Below are 17,796 nucleotides of genomic sequence, written 5' to 3' on the forward strand. Positions count from 1 at the left end.
TCCTCCTACCCTTGGACTGACCGTTGGACAGACAGATATGTCACATATTCATTTTGCTCCGCAGCATGACTCGCTCTGCTCTGAGCAGGGGCCGTCTGGGAGTGTAAACAACAGGGTAAACTTTCAACGAGATCAAAAAGAAGAGCATCTCTTTCTGCGGTCTCGCCTACAGCAACCTTACCTCAAAGGGCAGTCACTTTCTTTGTCACAAACATTCCCCCACCGGATCCGCCACCAGCCGACACCACCCTCACCCACCACCCACCATTGGCGTGCACAGATAGACACTAGGGGGTGCTAGAGCACCCCCTGCCCTTTTGGCAATGTGCCCTTTTGAAAAAAATAAATAAAAATAAAACTTTTTTCTTTCTTTCTTTTTTTTGATTTTTCAAAAATAGCAGACCTACAAGTTCATAGCGCGCCACTCGGTGGCGCGCTATGAGCTTGTAGATCTGCTATTTTTCAATAGCTAAAGCATAACATAATGCTAACACCAAAAGGGGTTCCCGCCCAAAATAGATTAAGGCAACCGGCCGGTTCCACGCGCTGCACAAGGTGCCCTTTTTTAACTTGAGCACCTGCCCCTCTAAATGTCTGTGCACGCCACTGCCACCCACCACCCACCCACCAAACCTCAAGTCAAATGGTAGCTACGAATGATTCTCCTGCCTTTGTTTTGACCTGCTTGGAGTAATAGATGGATGTGCTTTCACTGCATCATTCAGGACTATAATGACATAAGGTTCAAACAAAGCATAAAAACTATTTGCAAATACGATTTGACACACCCTGTCTGCACCGCTTGAACAATCCCACTTCTGACTGCTTGTGTTTCTCCATAAGGTGCTGTCATTCAAATACAAAACAATTATAAAATAGTACAAATTCAAAGGAACAAATTCAAGACACAAGAGTAAATAAAATCATTAATCTACATTATAAAAGGGGGCATTGGAGGAATTGCTGGATGCTGTCTATTGTTGTAATGGTTGTCAATCAGAATGAGAATGAATGTATGTAGTTTGCTGCACTTTGCGTGTGTGTGTGTGTGTGTGGTGTGTGTGTGTGTGTGCGTGCGTGCGTGCGTGCGTGCGTGCGTGCGTGCGTGCGTGCGTGCGTGCGTGCGTGCGTGTATGCGTATGCGTATGCGTGTGTGTGTGTGTGTGTGTGTGTGTGTGTGCAGGCATGCGTCCATTTGAGCGTTAACCATAATGGACTGAAATAGGATATGCTTGCTGTGGTCATGGCACCGATAGACGTTATTTTTTGGATTTCCTGCATTTGAGTGCTTGTTGTGTGGGCAAATGGAACAGCGAGTGGAGGCCTACTGTACGAGTCGTTAAACTGAACTGAAATGTGGGGCTGAGGACATGTAAAGGCTTCTCATATACCATATGGTTTTTCCTCTTTAAAACTAATAATAGGCAAGCCTGTTTTTTTTTTTTGTTTACCTCCCATGCCTTGTAGGTAAATAGTGCACATCGTAAGATTAGTGTTAATTGATTCAGCTTGTAGTGCAACCTTTTTATCAAGATATGTTTTGGCATGGTCTCTGTGTGGTTAGTAGTAAAGGGGGGAGGGGGCTTTATAGAGTCAATGGTCATTCAGAAGGAGAGGAACATTGGTCAAAATGACAGTGTGTCTGCATCTGTTTTGGGTAATGATGACAGACATCACCAGTAGCATGGACTGCAGCTTTCATTGGAGACCAAATGGGCGTCCGTTTTCATTTGATTGGATTGCGGTTTGATTGTTGGTCAGGCTTTGTTGTGGCTTTAACACAGTATCCCTTCGAATTCCTAAATTTGCGCCTGCCGTGTTGAGCAGTTGACCATGTGTGTGGGTGAGTGCATAATGCGGAGGAGACCTGACTGTCGCCGGACAGCCGGTTTGTTTGCCTTGCCTTTCGCTGCGAAACGCAACAGAAGGAGTAGAAGGAGATGACCATTTCCTTTTCTTCCCTCTCAGGTTCCTCTGGTTGTGTCGCTGCTGTGTCCTGCTGGTCCGGTTGGTTTCTGGAGAGATGCCTGCTGCGCGTCCTCCGACCCTTATTCTATTTCTGCCTTCCTACCATCCATCCGTCCATCTATCCTTAACGTGGGGCTTTCCCTCTGATGGGGCAAATGGGTCCAGAGTTCCTCTAAAAAGCGTCATGCTGCTGTGATTTCCTGGTTCCGTCGCTCTGCTATTCTGTTTTCCTAGGAGAGACGTATTGTGAAGGGGCCAGTCGGTGGGTCGTTGGGAGGGCAATTATCCTGCGGGGTGGTTCTTGGTTTTTTTACCATGTTTCTATTCCCGATTGTAAAGAAAGAATTCTAGTTGCTGGTTCGCACACAGGTCTTGTCAGAGGAACCAAGACTGGAAGAGAAGAAATGGAAAGGGAAGGCACAAGATTAGTATTTTCAAATTAGATGCAAGACATTTTAATACCACAATAAGACCAATTTCACGTGTAAAATAAACATGAATGGAAAATGGGAGAGGATACAGTACAAGACAGGTCTTAAGACCTCTGAGACGGAACTTAAAGACGTTAAATGTAGCTGTAATTAAGACCTTTTAGGAGGAGAATTTAGAACACAGATGTTTTCAGGAAGACAATAAAGAGCATCGGGGCATTCACGTGTGTCCTATATTTGACCACTAGAGGTCGGGGACAACAGTCCCCCGCTGCAGTACAGAAATAACACAGTGTGTATGTGGGCTACTGTCCCAGGCATTACAATCCATTCTGTCAGTATTTGTGGTTGTGTACAGTACGTCTTTAATTTGGCTAAGGCAGCTAATGCCTACTCATGGCCAGGCATCAGCGGGGGGATAGCAGACTGTCTTCAGACTGGGTTTCTCCAGCCCAGCGTGAGCAGACAACAGAAGTGGGTCGATGTCGTTTGCTGTTGGCTGCCTCGCCTCGCCGGCAGGATTTGGCACCGTTGGCTAATGGGCCAACATTCTGGAAGTCAAGCCTTGGAAACTACCCTGGGCCTCCAGGGAGGCAGTCTTTTGTTGTGTTTGACTCTAACAGGTCGCACCAATACCCTCCTCCCCTTTTGCCTCCTGCCCTTCTCAGCCAACCCGCTCTCCCCATAGCTCTCCTGGGCACTGTCCCAGCAGCCCCTGGGCTTAGTAACTTTTGCCTTCTCAGTTACCCCCCCCCCCTTCCCCCTTCTCTTTCTGTCTCTATCCCCCTCGCTCATTCTGTCTCTCTCTCTCTGTAGGCTCTTGCAGACACACATACGATCCATCTATCTCCCACTAACACTCCCACTAAATCCTTGGCAGTAGAGAGTGACCACCCTCTTTTCTTTCCTGCCCCCCCACGCCGCGTCCCCGGCCCCCCCTCCGAGCAGCCCCCTTCTCAAATTCAAGATCAACTGGCTATGACATCATGTCTGGTTGCCGGGGGTAACGAGACAGCCAGGACGTGACTTCTCCAGGGGCCGAAACCCTGTCGCTCTCCTTCCTTCTGGTTCTCTCCTTCCCTCTACTCTCTCCCCTGCTCTGTTGTTCCGTTAGCCCCCACCCCCTTCCTCCACCTGGCTGCAGAGTGTACCCTCGGCCACTAGAGGGCACATGGAGCCCACTGTTGAGGCTGAGCTTGAGGAGAAGTCGTTCACCCACTGTGCCCCTGCAGTCACAACACACAGACCTCTGACGACGAAGGCTTAATCAATTATTAATGTTTTGGTGGAGCATTTTTTCGGAGAGACACATGCAACCAATTGATGCGACCCTATACGTGTGTGTTTGTTATTTCTTTCTTCATGTCCTGTAAAGTGAAACCATGCCGCAGCAGACATCACAACCCTCTGAAGTAGAGCATTGAGTATTAGGGAGCTTTATTACCAACACAAACAGGGGGGGGGGGGGGGTGTTCTAAATGGGGGGTGGGGGGATGTTGAATTAAGGAACTGACTGAAACGCAATCCAAAATGTCCTCCTACTACAGTACTGTGTTGAGAAAGATATGGGAGGGAGCTGGGTTCAAACTAGAGTGAGTGTTGCGTATGACAAACTGTAGTGAACCTAAGGAGAAGAAGAGAGAGAAGAGAAAGGAGCAGTGAATCTGAGCGTCCGAGGAGAAGGGTTAGTTCCAAAGGGAGCTAAAAACGTATCGGTGGAAACAACAAGAAGTCACACAGTGAGAAAGGCGAGTGCAGCGAAAGAGAGAAGTTGAGAAGTTTGGGTGAAAAAGAGGGAGGGGAGAGGAGAGGTGCAGGAGAGAGGAGAGGAAGCAAAGAGAGGGAACGAGGAGAGGGAAAGGGAGAACAGGCACAAGAGCAGAGGGCAGAGAAATGCAGGAGCGAGGGAGGGAGGGAGGGAGGGAGGGAGGGAACAGTTTCAGATGGTTTCCATGTGTTGAGGACCATAGTGGAGCAGAGCGGAGCTGAGCTGGTTCCAGCCGGGTGTGGTTGGACACTAATGAGAAAAGTGCAGTGGGTAATGGAGGAGGCATATGAACGAGACGCAGTGTGGTGAGGAGAAGGAAGAGGAGCGAGTGAAAGTGAGAGAGAGAGAGAGAGAGAGAGAGAGAGAGAGAGAAGCAAGTGAGAGCGAGCAGAGGTCAAGGGAGGGAAAGACAAAAAGCAACTAGTGCAGCAGAGCTGGCAAGAGTGAGGGAAAGAGTGAGAGTTTCAACGAGAGGGATTTCAGAGGAATCGAAGAGAGGTAGCAAGGGAGAGAGAAAGAACGAGAGCGAGGCAGAGACAGAGGGAGAGGCAGCAAGGCCTGCTGCCTGAGGGGGGGGGGCTCCATATGTGCCAAATAAACAGGGAGAGGGCAGTTGAGCACATATGGTAAACCACACGTACACACGCAAAAATATACGCATATACAAATGCACACATTCATGGTGCACCGCGGGACGGAGTGAGTGTAGAGGTAGAGAAACAGCAGCAGGTTTCAGGGAGTAGGGGAATAAGAAATATGTTGGCACTCGTCCATCCACCTAAGTAAGTTTCCTGAGTTTGGCCGATAATCACAATGAAAACAGACAAGTTTCCTCTGCACACATGCACTCTTGCTCTCACGTTCACACACACGCACGCAGGCATGCACGCAAGCGCGCAGCCACGCACGCACGCACGCACGCACGCACACAGACACAACAATACAGTATACCGTCGTGAGCACGGTTTATACCCCCACAGTACCTGTGTCTGCTGCGGGATGCTCAGAAAGTTGTTGTCCCGTGATCCGATGCCGACAAACCTGTTGGCAGCTGTGGCGCCTGGCGTGGAGTATGCTACAGAAACACAGAGAGAGAGACGCACAGTTAGCCAAAGACAGCCACCAATCACCTCAATCACCTCACACACACACACAAATATCAAAAATATCAAAAATATCAAAAATATCAAAAATATCAAAAATATCAAAAATATCAAAAATATCAAAAATATCAATTTGAGAAATGTACATGTTCGTCCACACACACACACACACACACACACACACACACACACACACACACACACACACACACACACACACACACGTGAAATGAGACACACTATGTGGCTATGTGCATTAAGTCAGAACATTTCTTTGGAAGCCTCTTTTTTTTTAAAAAAGGCCATCAAGTTCACATGGAAGTGCGTCCCAAATGGGCTTTGTAAAGATAGACATCCGTTTTGGTGCCAAGGGCTAAAGCTCGCTGCTAAACTCAGTGGAAATTGATTGGACACATCATTCAGAACTCTCTCACACTGACGCCATCAATCAGAGATGTTTTTAAAACCCATTGGCATCAAAGTCTGTGACAAATTTAGGGCAATCTCAGCTCCCCCCATGGACCCCCTGCATTAAGGCAGTCAGAAGCACCCCGACAAACATGGCACAGATTCTGCTGTTAATAGTGTGCAGATGTGTTGAGGCCGTTTGTGTGTGCGTGTGCGTGCGCGTGCGTGCGTGTGTGTGTTGGGGGAGGGGGGGGGGGGGTAGAGAGAGATGGGAAGAGAGGGAAAAAGTAAGATTATTTTTAAGTGATGGTTAGTGGAAAGGACGTATACTGTATATACAGTACAGCATACCTCTGTGGTTTTTTAGAGAATCAGTGACATAGATAAGACACGTAAGACTTTGAGACACTGACTGGGGGTAGAAAGGAAAAGATAGTTCCACATCTAAAACGCAGGTATAAGCTCTAAAGAACAAAAGAAAACAGTAAGTGCTCCGTCCAGTGCCCCTCCTATGGTACGTTAGTAGGTGAGAAACAGCAATCTGTGGTGAGGATTGAGGAAAGCCCCAGACCGACGTCTTTTCAGCCTAGAGAAGACACCCACCAGCTACTGTACGACTGTACCCTAACTAACAAACACCAAGATAACAACCACCAGCATCTGGGCCTATAACTAAAAACCCAGAGAAAATAGAGAATGTGGACGTTATCTTTTAGGGGTTCGCGTAAAAAAATAAAATAAAACACGCCCCAAGTTTGTGCCCTTCGTAAACAGGAGATAAGCGATCATATACTCTTCCTATAACTCAAAATGTCTCTCACAGAGGCTGCGGACGAGTCTAGAAGGGAAGGAAAATGTTCTAGCCGGGGTGATAATGTGGCGTCAACAACACTAGGGAATGCAGAATCACTGGGGCTGGAACATATAGGCCTCACCCAAGTACAACCACTGAGGGAAAAGTCAGTGGGCTTAATACAAAACCCTGAAGAATTCCATAGAAAGTCCATTAACGAGGGACAACATCCCCGGCTGTGTTAGTGTATTACTTTGCATGTACGAGTTCCAGAGCGAGTTCTAATGGCTTCCGGCATTCTGAGGGTCGGCGAAGGTGAGATGTTGGCTATAGACGAACAATGACACGACGAGGCCGGAGGAGGAACACATGGTAGGGGGGGGGTCTATATCTGGAGAGGGGCAGACTTCTTTTGGACGTCTCTTTTTTTGATCTGTTTGGTTCTAACTGCGGTCTCAGCGGGCGGGGGGGTCACTTACACGGAGATGCGGGCGAGGTGAGTCCGCCGTCAGGGGGCGTGCTGCTGGGTTTAGAGTCGGGCATGGGGAGGGGCACTGGGCGGGCCACTGGGGGAGGTGGAGGCAGCAAGAAGGAGCCCGGCATTTTGCTCTGGCCACTCCCGTTTGGCTGCGGACAACACAAACAGGGTCAGGAGGAGGGCGACATGTGACAGTCCGCATGGGACACGGAATGAGAAAGGACACGGCTGGGGAGGGCCGGGTCCAAAAAAAAAACAAGAATATCCATGGGGCGAAGGGGAGTGGACGATGGTGGAAGGAGGAGAGGAGTGGTGGTGGTGGAAGGGGAAGTTGGAAAAAAACAACCAAAGGAATGATGTCTGCAGCATTTATGGAGGTGTAAAAAAAATAACAATCACCACAGGGGTCGATAGGGCTAAAACGGAGGGAAGGGGGGGGGGGGGGGGGGTCCGTGGTGGTGGTATAGGAGGGGGTGAGGAGAAGGGTGTGAGCGAGTAATTGGTTGGGGTTCGTCCATAACATGGCAACAAATCAAAAAACCATGGGAAAATACTCTTCTACACAATGACAACGACAGCGACACCACCGGCACCAAACAACCAAACCAAAAGTCATAGCAACAACAACTATCAATGAAAACAAAATGCACAACAACCACACAACAACACAGAACATGTATGCTGGACTGAAATGTACTGTGACTGTGCTGATGGTTGTAATATCTGAGGGGGTGGGCGGAGCAAAAGGAAAAAAATAAAGAGGTGGGGAGGGGGGGATCTCTGGGTCTGAAAGAGTAGACAGCAGAATGACAAAGACAAGACAGTACAAAGATCTGTAAACCAACGGAATAGCCTTATGTGGTGTAGAGTATTTGAAGCTGGAATAAGCTTTGTTTGTATTTACGAGGATGTGAACATATAAGATTCTGGGTCGATGGGTGTTCCGTATTGCAGTGCCATGCAATGCAATGCAATGCAATGTATATGCTTGTATGTTTGAAAAACTAAATCAGATTTGTAGAGATTAGCGGCATCATTACAGCCTGTTCTCAAACATGCTTTTCCAACAAATATTCTTCAAAGGCGCTGTAAGAGATCATGTGTGTTGGTTAAAACAAAAACTTTATCTTTAAAAAGTGGAAGCTATATATCCTGAAAGTAAGTTTGTTCAGTTAACAGTGGTCTACCCTTTGGTCTACGTCTAAGATAATGTATTCGCTTATGTTCCAATTCCAAATTTGACTGACTTATTTCTTTGTTTCATCACTTCCAGCTTCACTATCTTTGTCCCGTATGAGTGTGCTCTCCTGATTGGATGAAGTATCATCATTAATTAGTATCATGACCTGAAAATGGATTTTCTGTTTACTAAAGAGCGGGAGAGACGTGATTAAACTCTATAACATGATTAATGTGGGAATATAAAGCAATTTATCACCTATTTTAACAAATAACAAAAAAAATACTCACTTACAGCACCTTCAATTTCGCTTTGTTATTGATTACCAATCAATACAAAAAAAATGCAGTCTAATTATTTTATGAATTTGCCGCACTATTGGTCCACGTAGAGGAATCATGCAGCACTAATTCAAGATCGTGTGTATCGAGGCCAATGCAGTGCAGTATATTATAAGTTATACACAAGGTGAATATTCTATCTCTTTCCATTTAAACTATATATGGATGGCGATGAGAGCCTCACCTGTCCGCCGGCCTGCCCCGAGCCGTCAGCACAGACAAACTGCACAAATTCCTTCAGGGGGTCCTGTCCCGGGTGGTGGTGGTAGCGGATGGTGGGGTGGGTGAAGTAAGGGCTGGACTGCTGGATGATGGAGGGAGACGGGAAGTGCAGAGCCGAGGCGGAGGCACGGGGACTCCCTGCATGGAACAACACGGAGACACAGATTTTATACAGTATGAGTGAGATATAAGACGTAAAGAAGAACAGGCGACAAGAAATAGAGAGAGAGGGGGGAGGGAGGGAGGTTGGGTTGTCACGCCAAAGCATTTCACAAGGCCTCACAGGCGGGATAAAGACATCAGGAGATGATGATATAGCTCACAGAAGGACAGCGGTTGACAGAAAGGTTCCATTTCATGTTGTTGCACCATGAATGACAATTGACTATATTCACCACAAGCAGCCATTTTGCTCCTGCATCATACTTGGGCCGGGGGGGGGTGGGAGACGCGCATAGAGTTGGAGACGCGCTCCCGCCCCAAACAAAATGGCCACTGTGTGTCAGTGAACATGGGCCAATGGTGAAAATCAGGATGAAAATGGATGAATGTTAAGGAAACATTGTTTTCCACCAAAAGATTGATTTCACAGGTATCACAGGAATTTGCCATAAAGTTTTATGATCACTCCAGTGAGGCTACGGTATATGGCTTAAGGCAGACTTACACACATATTGCATTCATACATCAACCCTCGCTGAGAGGCCACTATGTTCACATTTCAAATCCATACCAATTCACACTCAAAGACATGTGTGCGGCTGCGCGCACACACACACACACACACCATACACAGACAGTTATACAGTATGCAGCATATATACTGTAGGATACTATATGGAAGCCGTACACAAATCCAATAGATAGAAGTGCTGTAACTAAATCAGATCCAAAGAGCTTGTAAAAGAGAGAGAAGCACAAAGAGATCATTGTCTTAAATTAGCAGGTCTTAATGCCTGTGCATCTGTGTGCTGTTTTCAGGGTGTGATTCACTGGCGCCATCACCATTTGGCATTCATGCTGTTTTTTTTAATTTTTTATGACAGCACTAATCGGTACATTTGCACTGTACAGTATGTGTGACTTGTGTGTGTGTGTGTGTGTGTGTGTGTGTGTGTGTGTGTGTGTGTGTGTGTGTGTGTGCGCGTGCATATGTGCGTGAGCGCGTGCACACGTGTGTACTTACACAGGATAGGTGAGGGGATTGAAATGTATCACCATTATACTAAAAGTTCACCCTTTGTGCTCTAACAAGAGAACTAGAGAGAGGAGAAAGAGTATCTCACTTCATACCATGTAAAAGAGCTGAATATGGAGCTGTGCGTGCGTGTGTGCGTGCGTGCGTGCGTGCGTGCGTGCGTGCTTGCGAGGTGTGAGCGAGCAGAGCCGTTTGTGGCGCTGCACCATAGAACACAAAGCCCTCTCTGTCAGACCTATATCCATTACTAAATCTCCTTCATTTGTATTAGAGGGGTGAAGCCCTATTCTCCCTACTCTCCTTATACCATTCTGCCCTGCTCTCCCCCACCCCACCCTACCCTACTCCACCCATACCCACACCACTGCCACCGCCATCATAGCCCACCCCACTCGGGACCCCCAGCTGCCCACATTCGGCTGCCAACACTCTTTGGAGCTCCCATCTTACACGTTGTGCGTATGTGTATGTGGGTGCGTACATGTGTGTGTGTGTGTGTGTGTGTGTGTCAGTGTGTGAGGGTGCCAACTCCAGTAAGTTACCCCCAGACAGGGCCATGCACCCACCCACCCCCTGTCCAACCCCACCCCATGCCCAGCAGCACCTCTCTCTCTCTCTCTCTCTCTCTCTCCCCTGCCAGGCTCCCTATAGCTTCACCCAGTACAGCCGTCCCTTCTCCCATAGTCCTCGCTACTAATCCCATTACAGGACTGGGTGAGGGCCAAGCGCTCTTAAGGGTACGGGTGGTGGTGGTGGAGGGATCACAGGGGACTCCCTATGAACCTCGTGCCCCCCGCGGTCCCACCGCTACCAGCCTGCCCACACCGGGGGGTGTGCATGTGGCCGAGACGCACCAACCTCCGCCTATAACACCGTCACTCCCAGCAGCCCCCCCCCCCCCCCCACCCCATTGGATTTGGTCGTGCACACACAACAACAACAACAACAACGGCGAATGATGTGGTAAACACTTTCACACGGGCACCGGAGCAGCCCCAACGCACGCACGTGCACGTAGCGCCACACACACACACACACACACACACACACACACACACACACACACACACACACACACACACACACACACACACACACACACACACACACACACACACACACACACACACACACACAGCGGGAGCTTGTATTAAGGAAGAAACAAATCACAGCTCTAGCCGCAGAGCCTGACAGTAGTGTAGGGCTCTTTGTGTGTATGTGTATGTTAAGAGTGTGCATGCATGTGTGCACGTGTAGGTGTGTCTGTGCACGTGTGTCTACATTCGTGTGTGTGCGTGTGTGTGTGTGTGCGTGCGTGCGTGCGTGCGTGCGTGTATAGATGAGGGGTTGCTGCGGCTGCATCCCATGAGGCATGGGGTCTCCGTCAACAACCACGGAGGAGGGTTTAATGACATGGCGGTCAACCTCATTGCCTCACATCTGCTGGCTGGCTCCGACGGCCTTTGATGTAGCCTCGCCGTGGAGCTGCAGCGCACGGATAATCATCTCCAGCGAGCTGGTTGCGTACTTCGTCGTATTATGTGCTTTTTTTAGCCGGCGAAAAGAGAAGGAGCATCTATCTATCTGCTGTGGCGACGGAGTTCACAGAGCCCGGTTTCATAGCGGAGAGTTTCCTTCGGCCAGGAGGCTGATATGTGATATTATCATGAGATTCTCATCTCGTCGGCCGTGGGGTTTGGTGGGGCTGCCATGGGACACGCGCGCATGCACGCGCGCACGCACGCACGCACAGACTCAGTGTCTGCTGTTCTGAATTGCGAGCATAAATATACGAAGTCATCCATCACCCACTGACGGGCGTGTTTGCTAAAACGCACGCACGCACGCACGCACGCACGCACGCACGCACGCACGCACGCACGCACGCACACACACACACACACACACACACACACACACACCGGAAGTCAAGTTGTATTTGTAAGGAAGGTGACGTAGTGATTCTTGACACTTGAATCTTGACATATAGTATGACTTGCTTTGGTCCGACGGTTGAGTTTCTATGGTTGTGTACAATGTTTTAGTGTTTGCACACCATACATAGGCTCAATCAAGCAACTGTGGGCAGAAAGGTGTGTTTTCAGGTATACTTCAGGTATATATTCACACAAATGCTATTTTTCCCCAAATCACTGTCTTTATTTATATCTTCTGTAGTTTTATTAACACTTTGACGGCGGCTAATTGTTTAATCCAGGGTTCCACCACGCGTAATACGCTAAACCCGCTATTTGTTTAATGCGTTTAATTTGCCATTTTAAAATAATTAAAAATAAATAGCGGATTTGTCCCGGACCTGGTGACGAGGCCGTCGCGTTATGATGACGAAACCGGAGATCAAGTCATCCTCTGGGCTGCTAGGGCTTCTGGGAAATTGAGCCCAATGCATGTGAACGGGTCGTTTGTTTAGACTACAACATGCTGTGTAGGGTGGTTTCGCTTCACATTGTCATGGCCGCTGGTTCTTCTGATCATAACAACCCATCGGACTATCTTTCGCCGGATTTTTGTGGTTGAAAGCTGCAAATACTTCAGCGTATGCTCTAAAGGTAATAAAACAATCTCGGCAGCGTAGAACATTGGATTAAATAGCGGGGAACGCGGGTTTTGCAGTAATACTGTTAAGACAATGCATACTGTCACATTCATTCAGTATTCTGTCAAATACTGTCAAAAAAGTAACATTGTTACTTTTTTTTTTTTTTTTTAAGTTTCACAACTTTTAGGCAGAGGGTAGAGTAAACAGAGGGAACACAGGAGAAATGTTTATTAGATTATTATTACAATAAAGTCATATAAGTACCAAAGGAAGAACGTTGTATTTGAAAATAAAACAAAACAAAGACACAACAGCACACTGTTCCACCAAGAAAACGTCACATATATATATATATATATATATGTCGGTGGGAAAGGGCCAGACAGTAGCACCGAAATGTCCACTCGGTCCATTCTCCCACAATGCACAGCAAGAGGAGGAGCTGGGGGGAGAAATAGAGATGTACCGTACCGTCAAGGTAGTGAAAAACCAACCAAGAGACAGATTGATGAAGGAAGGACCACACCCGACAGACCCACAGCTCACCCTGCGCCCTATCCAGATGGAACAGGTATAGAAGCCGAGGCAGAAGAGGTATGAAGACCTCATGGACACAGCCAGCATACCCATCTTGGTGTCCGGCGGACAGACACTGTTTCCCACCTCTGCACCAGCCAAGGACAGTTGGGGGAGGTTTGAAGGATGGTTTCGGGGGGCGGTATAAGGGAATGGTGGAGGGGTGTGAGGGAGTGGTGGCTATCAGGGGAGGCTTTTGGTAGGGGGCTGGGTTGGGTTGGGTGGGGTCTCACCTGGTCGCACTCCCGCCAGCATTGGCAGTGGGTGGTGGGTGAACGCCATGCGGGGGGACCTCGTCTGGGAGGAGGACAGGGCGCTGAAATCGAATTTCCCCGACTTCTTAAGAGAACCAGGCGAGGAGAGTCCTGGCAAAGAGGGGATCAACAAAATGGCAGAACAGAGACGAAGTTTTAATGAAACATGGCTGGCTTGTCTTACGGCTTATTAGAAATCATACTTATCAGACTTTACGGTTTAAAATTTAGAAGTAAATTATCTGCTCTAATGATTATGCTTGATTTGAAATCAATGGATTGATTGATTGTTTGATTGATTGATTGATTGATTGTTTGATTCACTGATTAGTTGACTGTATTAACACACAGACGGTGATCTCTCAATCAGTCTATCCATTACTCTCTGTTCATGTACAGTCAGTGGACTGTACCATCTTTGTCAGACTGAGGGGAGGAGGAGGGGGGGTTGGGATCAGGGTGGACTGTACCATCTTTATCAGACTGGGTGCAGGGGGGAGGAGGGGGCTGGGGTCAGGGGTCAGAGCGTGGGTCTGTTGTTTTGAAGCAGCGAGGGAGTTCAGAGTGAAGGGAGGTGACGGGAGACAGGAGGGGTCGGGGGGCCAGGGTTCAGCGTCAGGGGAGGAGGACAGCTGGGAAATGGCATCACACGTGCTACAGTAACCACTGCATGGGTACAGTATATATATATATATAAATATATATATGTGGGCATGTGTATATGAGCGGCACATTTTGCGCAGAGCAATATTCTACTCGTCGTTGCCTATTCTTACAGTGGCACAATGGCCAGGGCTCATAGTACCAGGATGACCCATCCAATCCAAGCACGGCCGAGCCCATTTCCAATGATCTCTGCAGCAGAGCCAGCGCTGCCCCTCCAGTCGAACCGCAGCAGCTCCTATGGCTATATGGCTGCCTGCAGCAGCACACGCTCAATCCCCCCCACCATCCACTTCCAACTACATTTTTTTACAGCTCAATTTTGTATCTGAGAAATGTATTTCGATACATTTGTATATACGCTCTCCGAGTTAAATTACATTTTTTTACTGTGCATATACACGTTGCACTTGTCAAGATGCCTATTTAGAGCGAAAGGTTTTTTTTTGGCCGCCCTCGTTAACTAGGGCAGACTCGCGCTCCTCCGACGCAGAGCGAGACAGCGTGAGCTGTGCAACCACATATATGGCTGCTGGCGAGGAGCGAGCATGCCAGCGCGTATATCAATGGACCCTTTGATGTAGTGCCCTTCTGAATATCTGACTGTCAGGTGTTTTATGTTATTGCCTCTTAAGATATATTTCATATCGTAAAGAGTATGTGCTGGACTCACAGATGTAAGATGCAAGCACATGTACACACGCACGTGTACACCGCAACACACACACGCGCGCGCGCACACCCACACACACACACACACGCACGCACAGTCGCAGTACACACACACACACACACACACACACACACACACACACACACGCATGCACGCACGCACACACGCACAAGCGCACACACACACACGCACAAGCGCATGCACGCGCACACACACACACACACACACACACACACACACACAAGCTGTTCAGGCAGGGTGGCAGGCTTGCGGCCCGCTGCCAATGAAGCCAGGATGGCAGAGTGTAGACGCGAACAGAGAGAGAGAGAGAGAGGGGTGGGGGAGAGGGAGAGAGAAGCGGTTGAGGTGTGGTGACAGCACAGCCTACACACACACACACACACACACACACACACAGAAAAACATATTAAAGTGTCCTCCTCTGTCTATAAATGTCGGCCGAGGCTGCAGGAGTGCATGAAATATCCTCCATTTTGGTGAAAAAAAATAACAAAAAACAGGCAGCCTAAGTACAGGGCCTGCTCAACCAGTGGACCAGAAACATGGCCAAAAGTGTGAGAGCTACAGATAAAAGAGACTCCCTTCTATGATCCAGGCCTCGTGCGGTTGGGCGCTGAGGCCATTTATTTTGATGTATGGTAATTCCAGAGGCACAATTTAGAATTTTGGTGGTTTGAGGACCAACGCCAAATGGTGCAGTTGACCTCTGCAGGGGAAGTGCAATGTTGAATAATGTACGCTGAAATATACTGAGGCTTGGTTGGGAGGGAAGCAGCCATACAGTAGAGCAGTGGTTTTCAACCAGGGGTCCTTGAGGGGGTTCCAGGTGGTCCCCAGCTAAATGATAGCGAGAGTTGGTAACCAAATGGACCCTAGATCTTTAACTCTTGAGAGTGTAAAATTATTGTTAAACATCTGCATTACTTAACACAATCCCCACCAAAAAACGTAGCCTATACGTTAATTGTTGGCAAAACACATAGGTTACGTTAATTGAGTTGTATAACATGTTTTGATCCGATCTAGTGGAAAGGCTATACACATTAGCTTGGGATGGCTATCTGTTGTTAGCTGTAAGACTGGACTGCGCCATCGTGATTGCGAAAATGCACTAGGAGGGCATTCACTTCTAGTCATTTTTACTAGTTGACCAGTTGCCTAGTTTACTAGTCAACTAGTTGTTTAACTACCTATTATGTAATAAAAAAAATCGGGGAAAAATAAATAAATAAAATAAATTAACTTTTTTTTCTTTTTTCTTATCAACTAGTCAACTAGTACCAACAAGGTCGACTAGTGGATTTACTAGTCGACTAGTTGCTTAATGCCCTATAGCGCGCACACACGCTTTCAGTCGCTTTAGACTCCAAATCCCCGTCCCATGGGTGGCATTTCTGGTCAAATCAACGCTTATTGCACAGAGCCTAGCGGTCGCAGTAATGGCGCCGGCCTGTACTTCTCATCAGCTATATAGTGAAGACATCAACAACCGATCTGACAACACACACACCATTCAGTCAACATCCGGTTCCGGTCGCCGTGTTTTGGATCTTCAAAATAAGGGTTGAACGGGGAGATATCCTGGCATATAGTAATCATTCTTTAATTAATCCTGGCGGGAAATGAGTTGAATGAATTCTACACAATTAGAGAAGGTTGAGGAATTATTGTTTTGATCATTTGCCTGTTATCTCTCCCATGGTGCCAACATCAATACAGCATGGAAATGAGAGAGGCTAAATGTCATCAAATGGTGGTCCGTGGCTCAAATGCAGAATAAACTAGAAAAAGTGCCCTTCTGGGCACAGGTCTCCACCAGGAGCATATAGGAGTGTGTGATGTTTGGCAAAATGTTTAGGAGTAATATAAACATGTTTTTGTGTTTGGTTTTTTTGCAACAATTTTCTTGATTTTGTTGAGGAAATGCAGAGCCAGATCACTCATAGCATCTCTGAGGATAGAATTCTGGATGAGCAGGACATGTGCAGCATTTTGTACAAAACGGGCCACTCCTGAAAACTTTGGAAGGCAATCTTAGCCAATCAGTGTAGAATCTGAGAAATCCAACAGACTCGTCTTGATCACATGACTACAGAGATCATGTGTACCGATTTGCGTGAGATTTGGATGAAATCTGTGCGACTAACATAAACAATGTGTTTATCGGCCTCATGGTGGCGCTATGACCGGCAGATGCAGGGAAAACGTTTTTCCATGGCCTCTAGGGAGTGCCCATACATAAGTTGTATACAGATCGATGCAGTTATAGGTAAAAACAGGAATTGCCCTGTTATAGCGCCACCGTGAGGCTGATTTGGAACAAAATGAGTGGCATGTTGTCCGCGGCCTAGTGGAAATGTGTGTGTATAATTTCACGGAAATTGCACACTGGGTTTGTGATTTGTGGCATTTTGTTCGAAACGGACCAATCATGTGAGCTTTGGAAGCCAATCTTAGCCAATCAGGATGGAAGATGGGAAATGGTGCAGATCCGTGTTGATCACATGACTATGGAGATAGTGTATACCGAATTGTGTGAAGTATGGATAAAATGTGTACGAGTAATCTACAGAAATGTGTTTTTCCTAAATCGGCCTCATGGTGGCGCTATAACAGGCCGTTGAGGAATATTTGGGGCAGAGGTTCGTCGTTGGCATCCAGGGAGTGTGTGTGCAAAGTTTGGCATGGATCGGGCCAACGGTGCCGGAGATTAGCTGGTAACGGACGGACGGACGGACGGACACACGCACGCACACACACACACACACACACACACACACACACACACACACACACACACACACACACACACACACACACACACACACACACACACACACACACACACACACACACACACACACACACACACACACACACACACGGACGGAGTGCAAAACATACTCTCTTCCCATGCCTTCGGCCTGGTGGAGACAATAATGGGTTGAAAACTGATAGAGAATAATGAAGGATGTAAAAGTAATTTTAACTCTGAGAGTGTACACAATGTATCCAAATGAACCCCGTAAGGGTACGTTTGGTTACATCTGTACACTCTCGGGGGTTACAAATGGATAAACTAAAAATGAGGATTTCACGGTTTGTAGAAAAAAAGTGCCTCTTCATGCATCCACTCCACTGACTTCATCCTGGAACACC

At 47.6% G+C, this 17,796-nt stretch overlaps 1 protein-coding gene across 1 annotated transcript in view; it reads right to left on the reverse strand.

Moving 5' to 3' along the window:
- Positions 1–606: 606 nt before the first annotated feature.
- LOC306937169 (nuclear factor 1 X-type-like) overlaps positions 607–17,796 on the reverse strand; it is a gene marked incomplete at its 5' end in the record, with an annotated part of 54,302 nt that continues 37,112 nt past the window's right edge. Inside the window, 5 exons of the mRNA XM_079520834.1 lie at positions 607–2,358; positions 5,151–5,242; positions 6,951–7,098; positions 8,655–8,830; positions 13,260–13,391. Coding sequence (XP_079376960.1) covers positions 2,344–2,358; positions 5,151–5,242; positions 6,951–7,098; positions 8,655–8,830; positions 13,260–13,391 — 563 coding nt within the window. The 3' untranslated portion in view covers positions 607–2,343. The remainder of the gene's footprint in view (positions 2,359–5,150; positions 5,243–6,950; positions 7,099–8,654; positions 8,831–13,259; positions 13,392–17,796) is intronic.

Source organism: Electrona antarctica, assembly GCF_951216825.1.
Source record: "Electrona antarctica genome assembly, chromosome: 14".
NCBI lineage: Eukaryota > Metazoa > Chordata > Actinopteri > Myctophiformes > Myctophidae > Electrona > Electrona antarctica.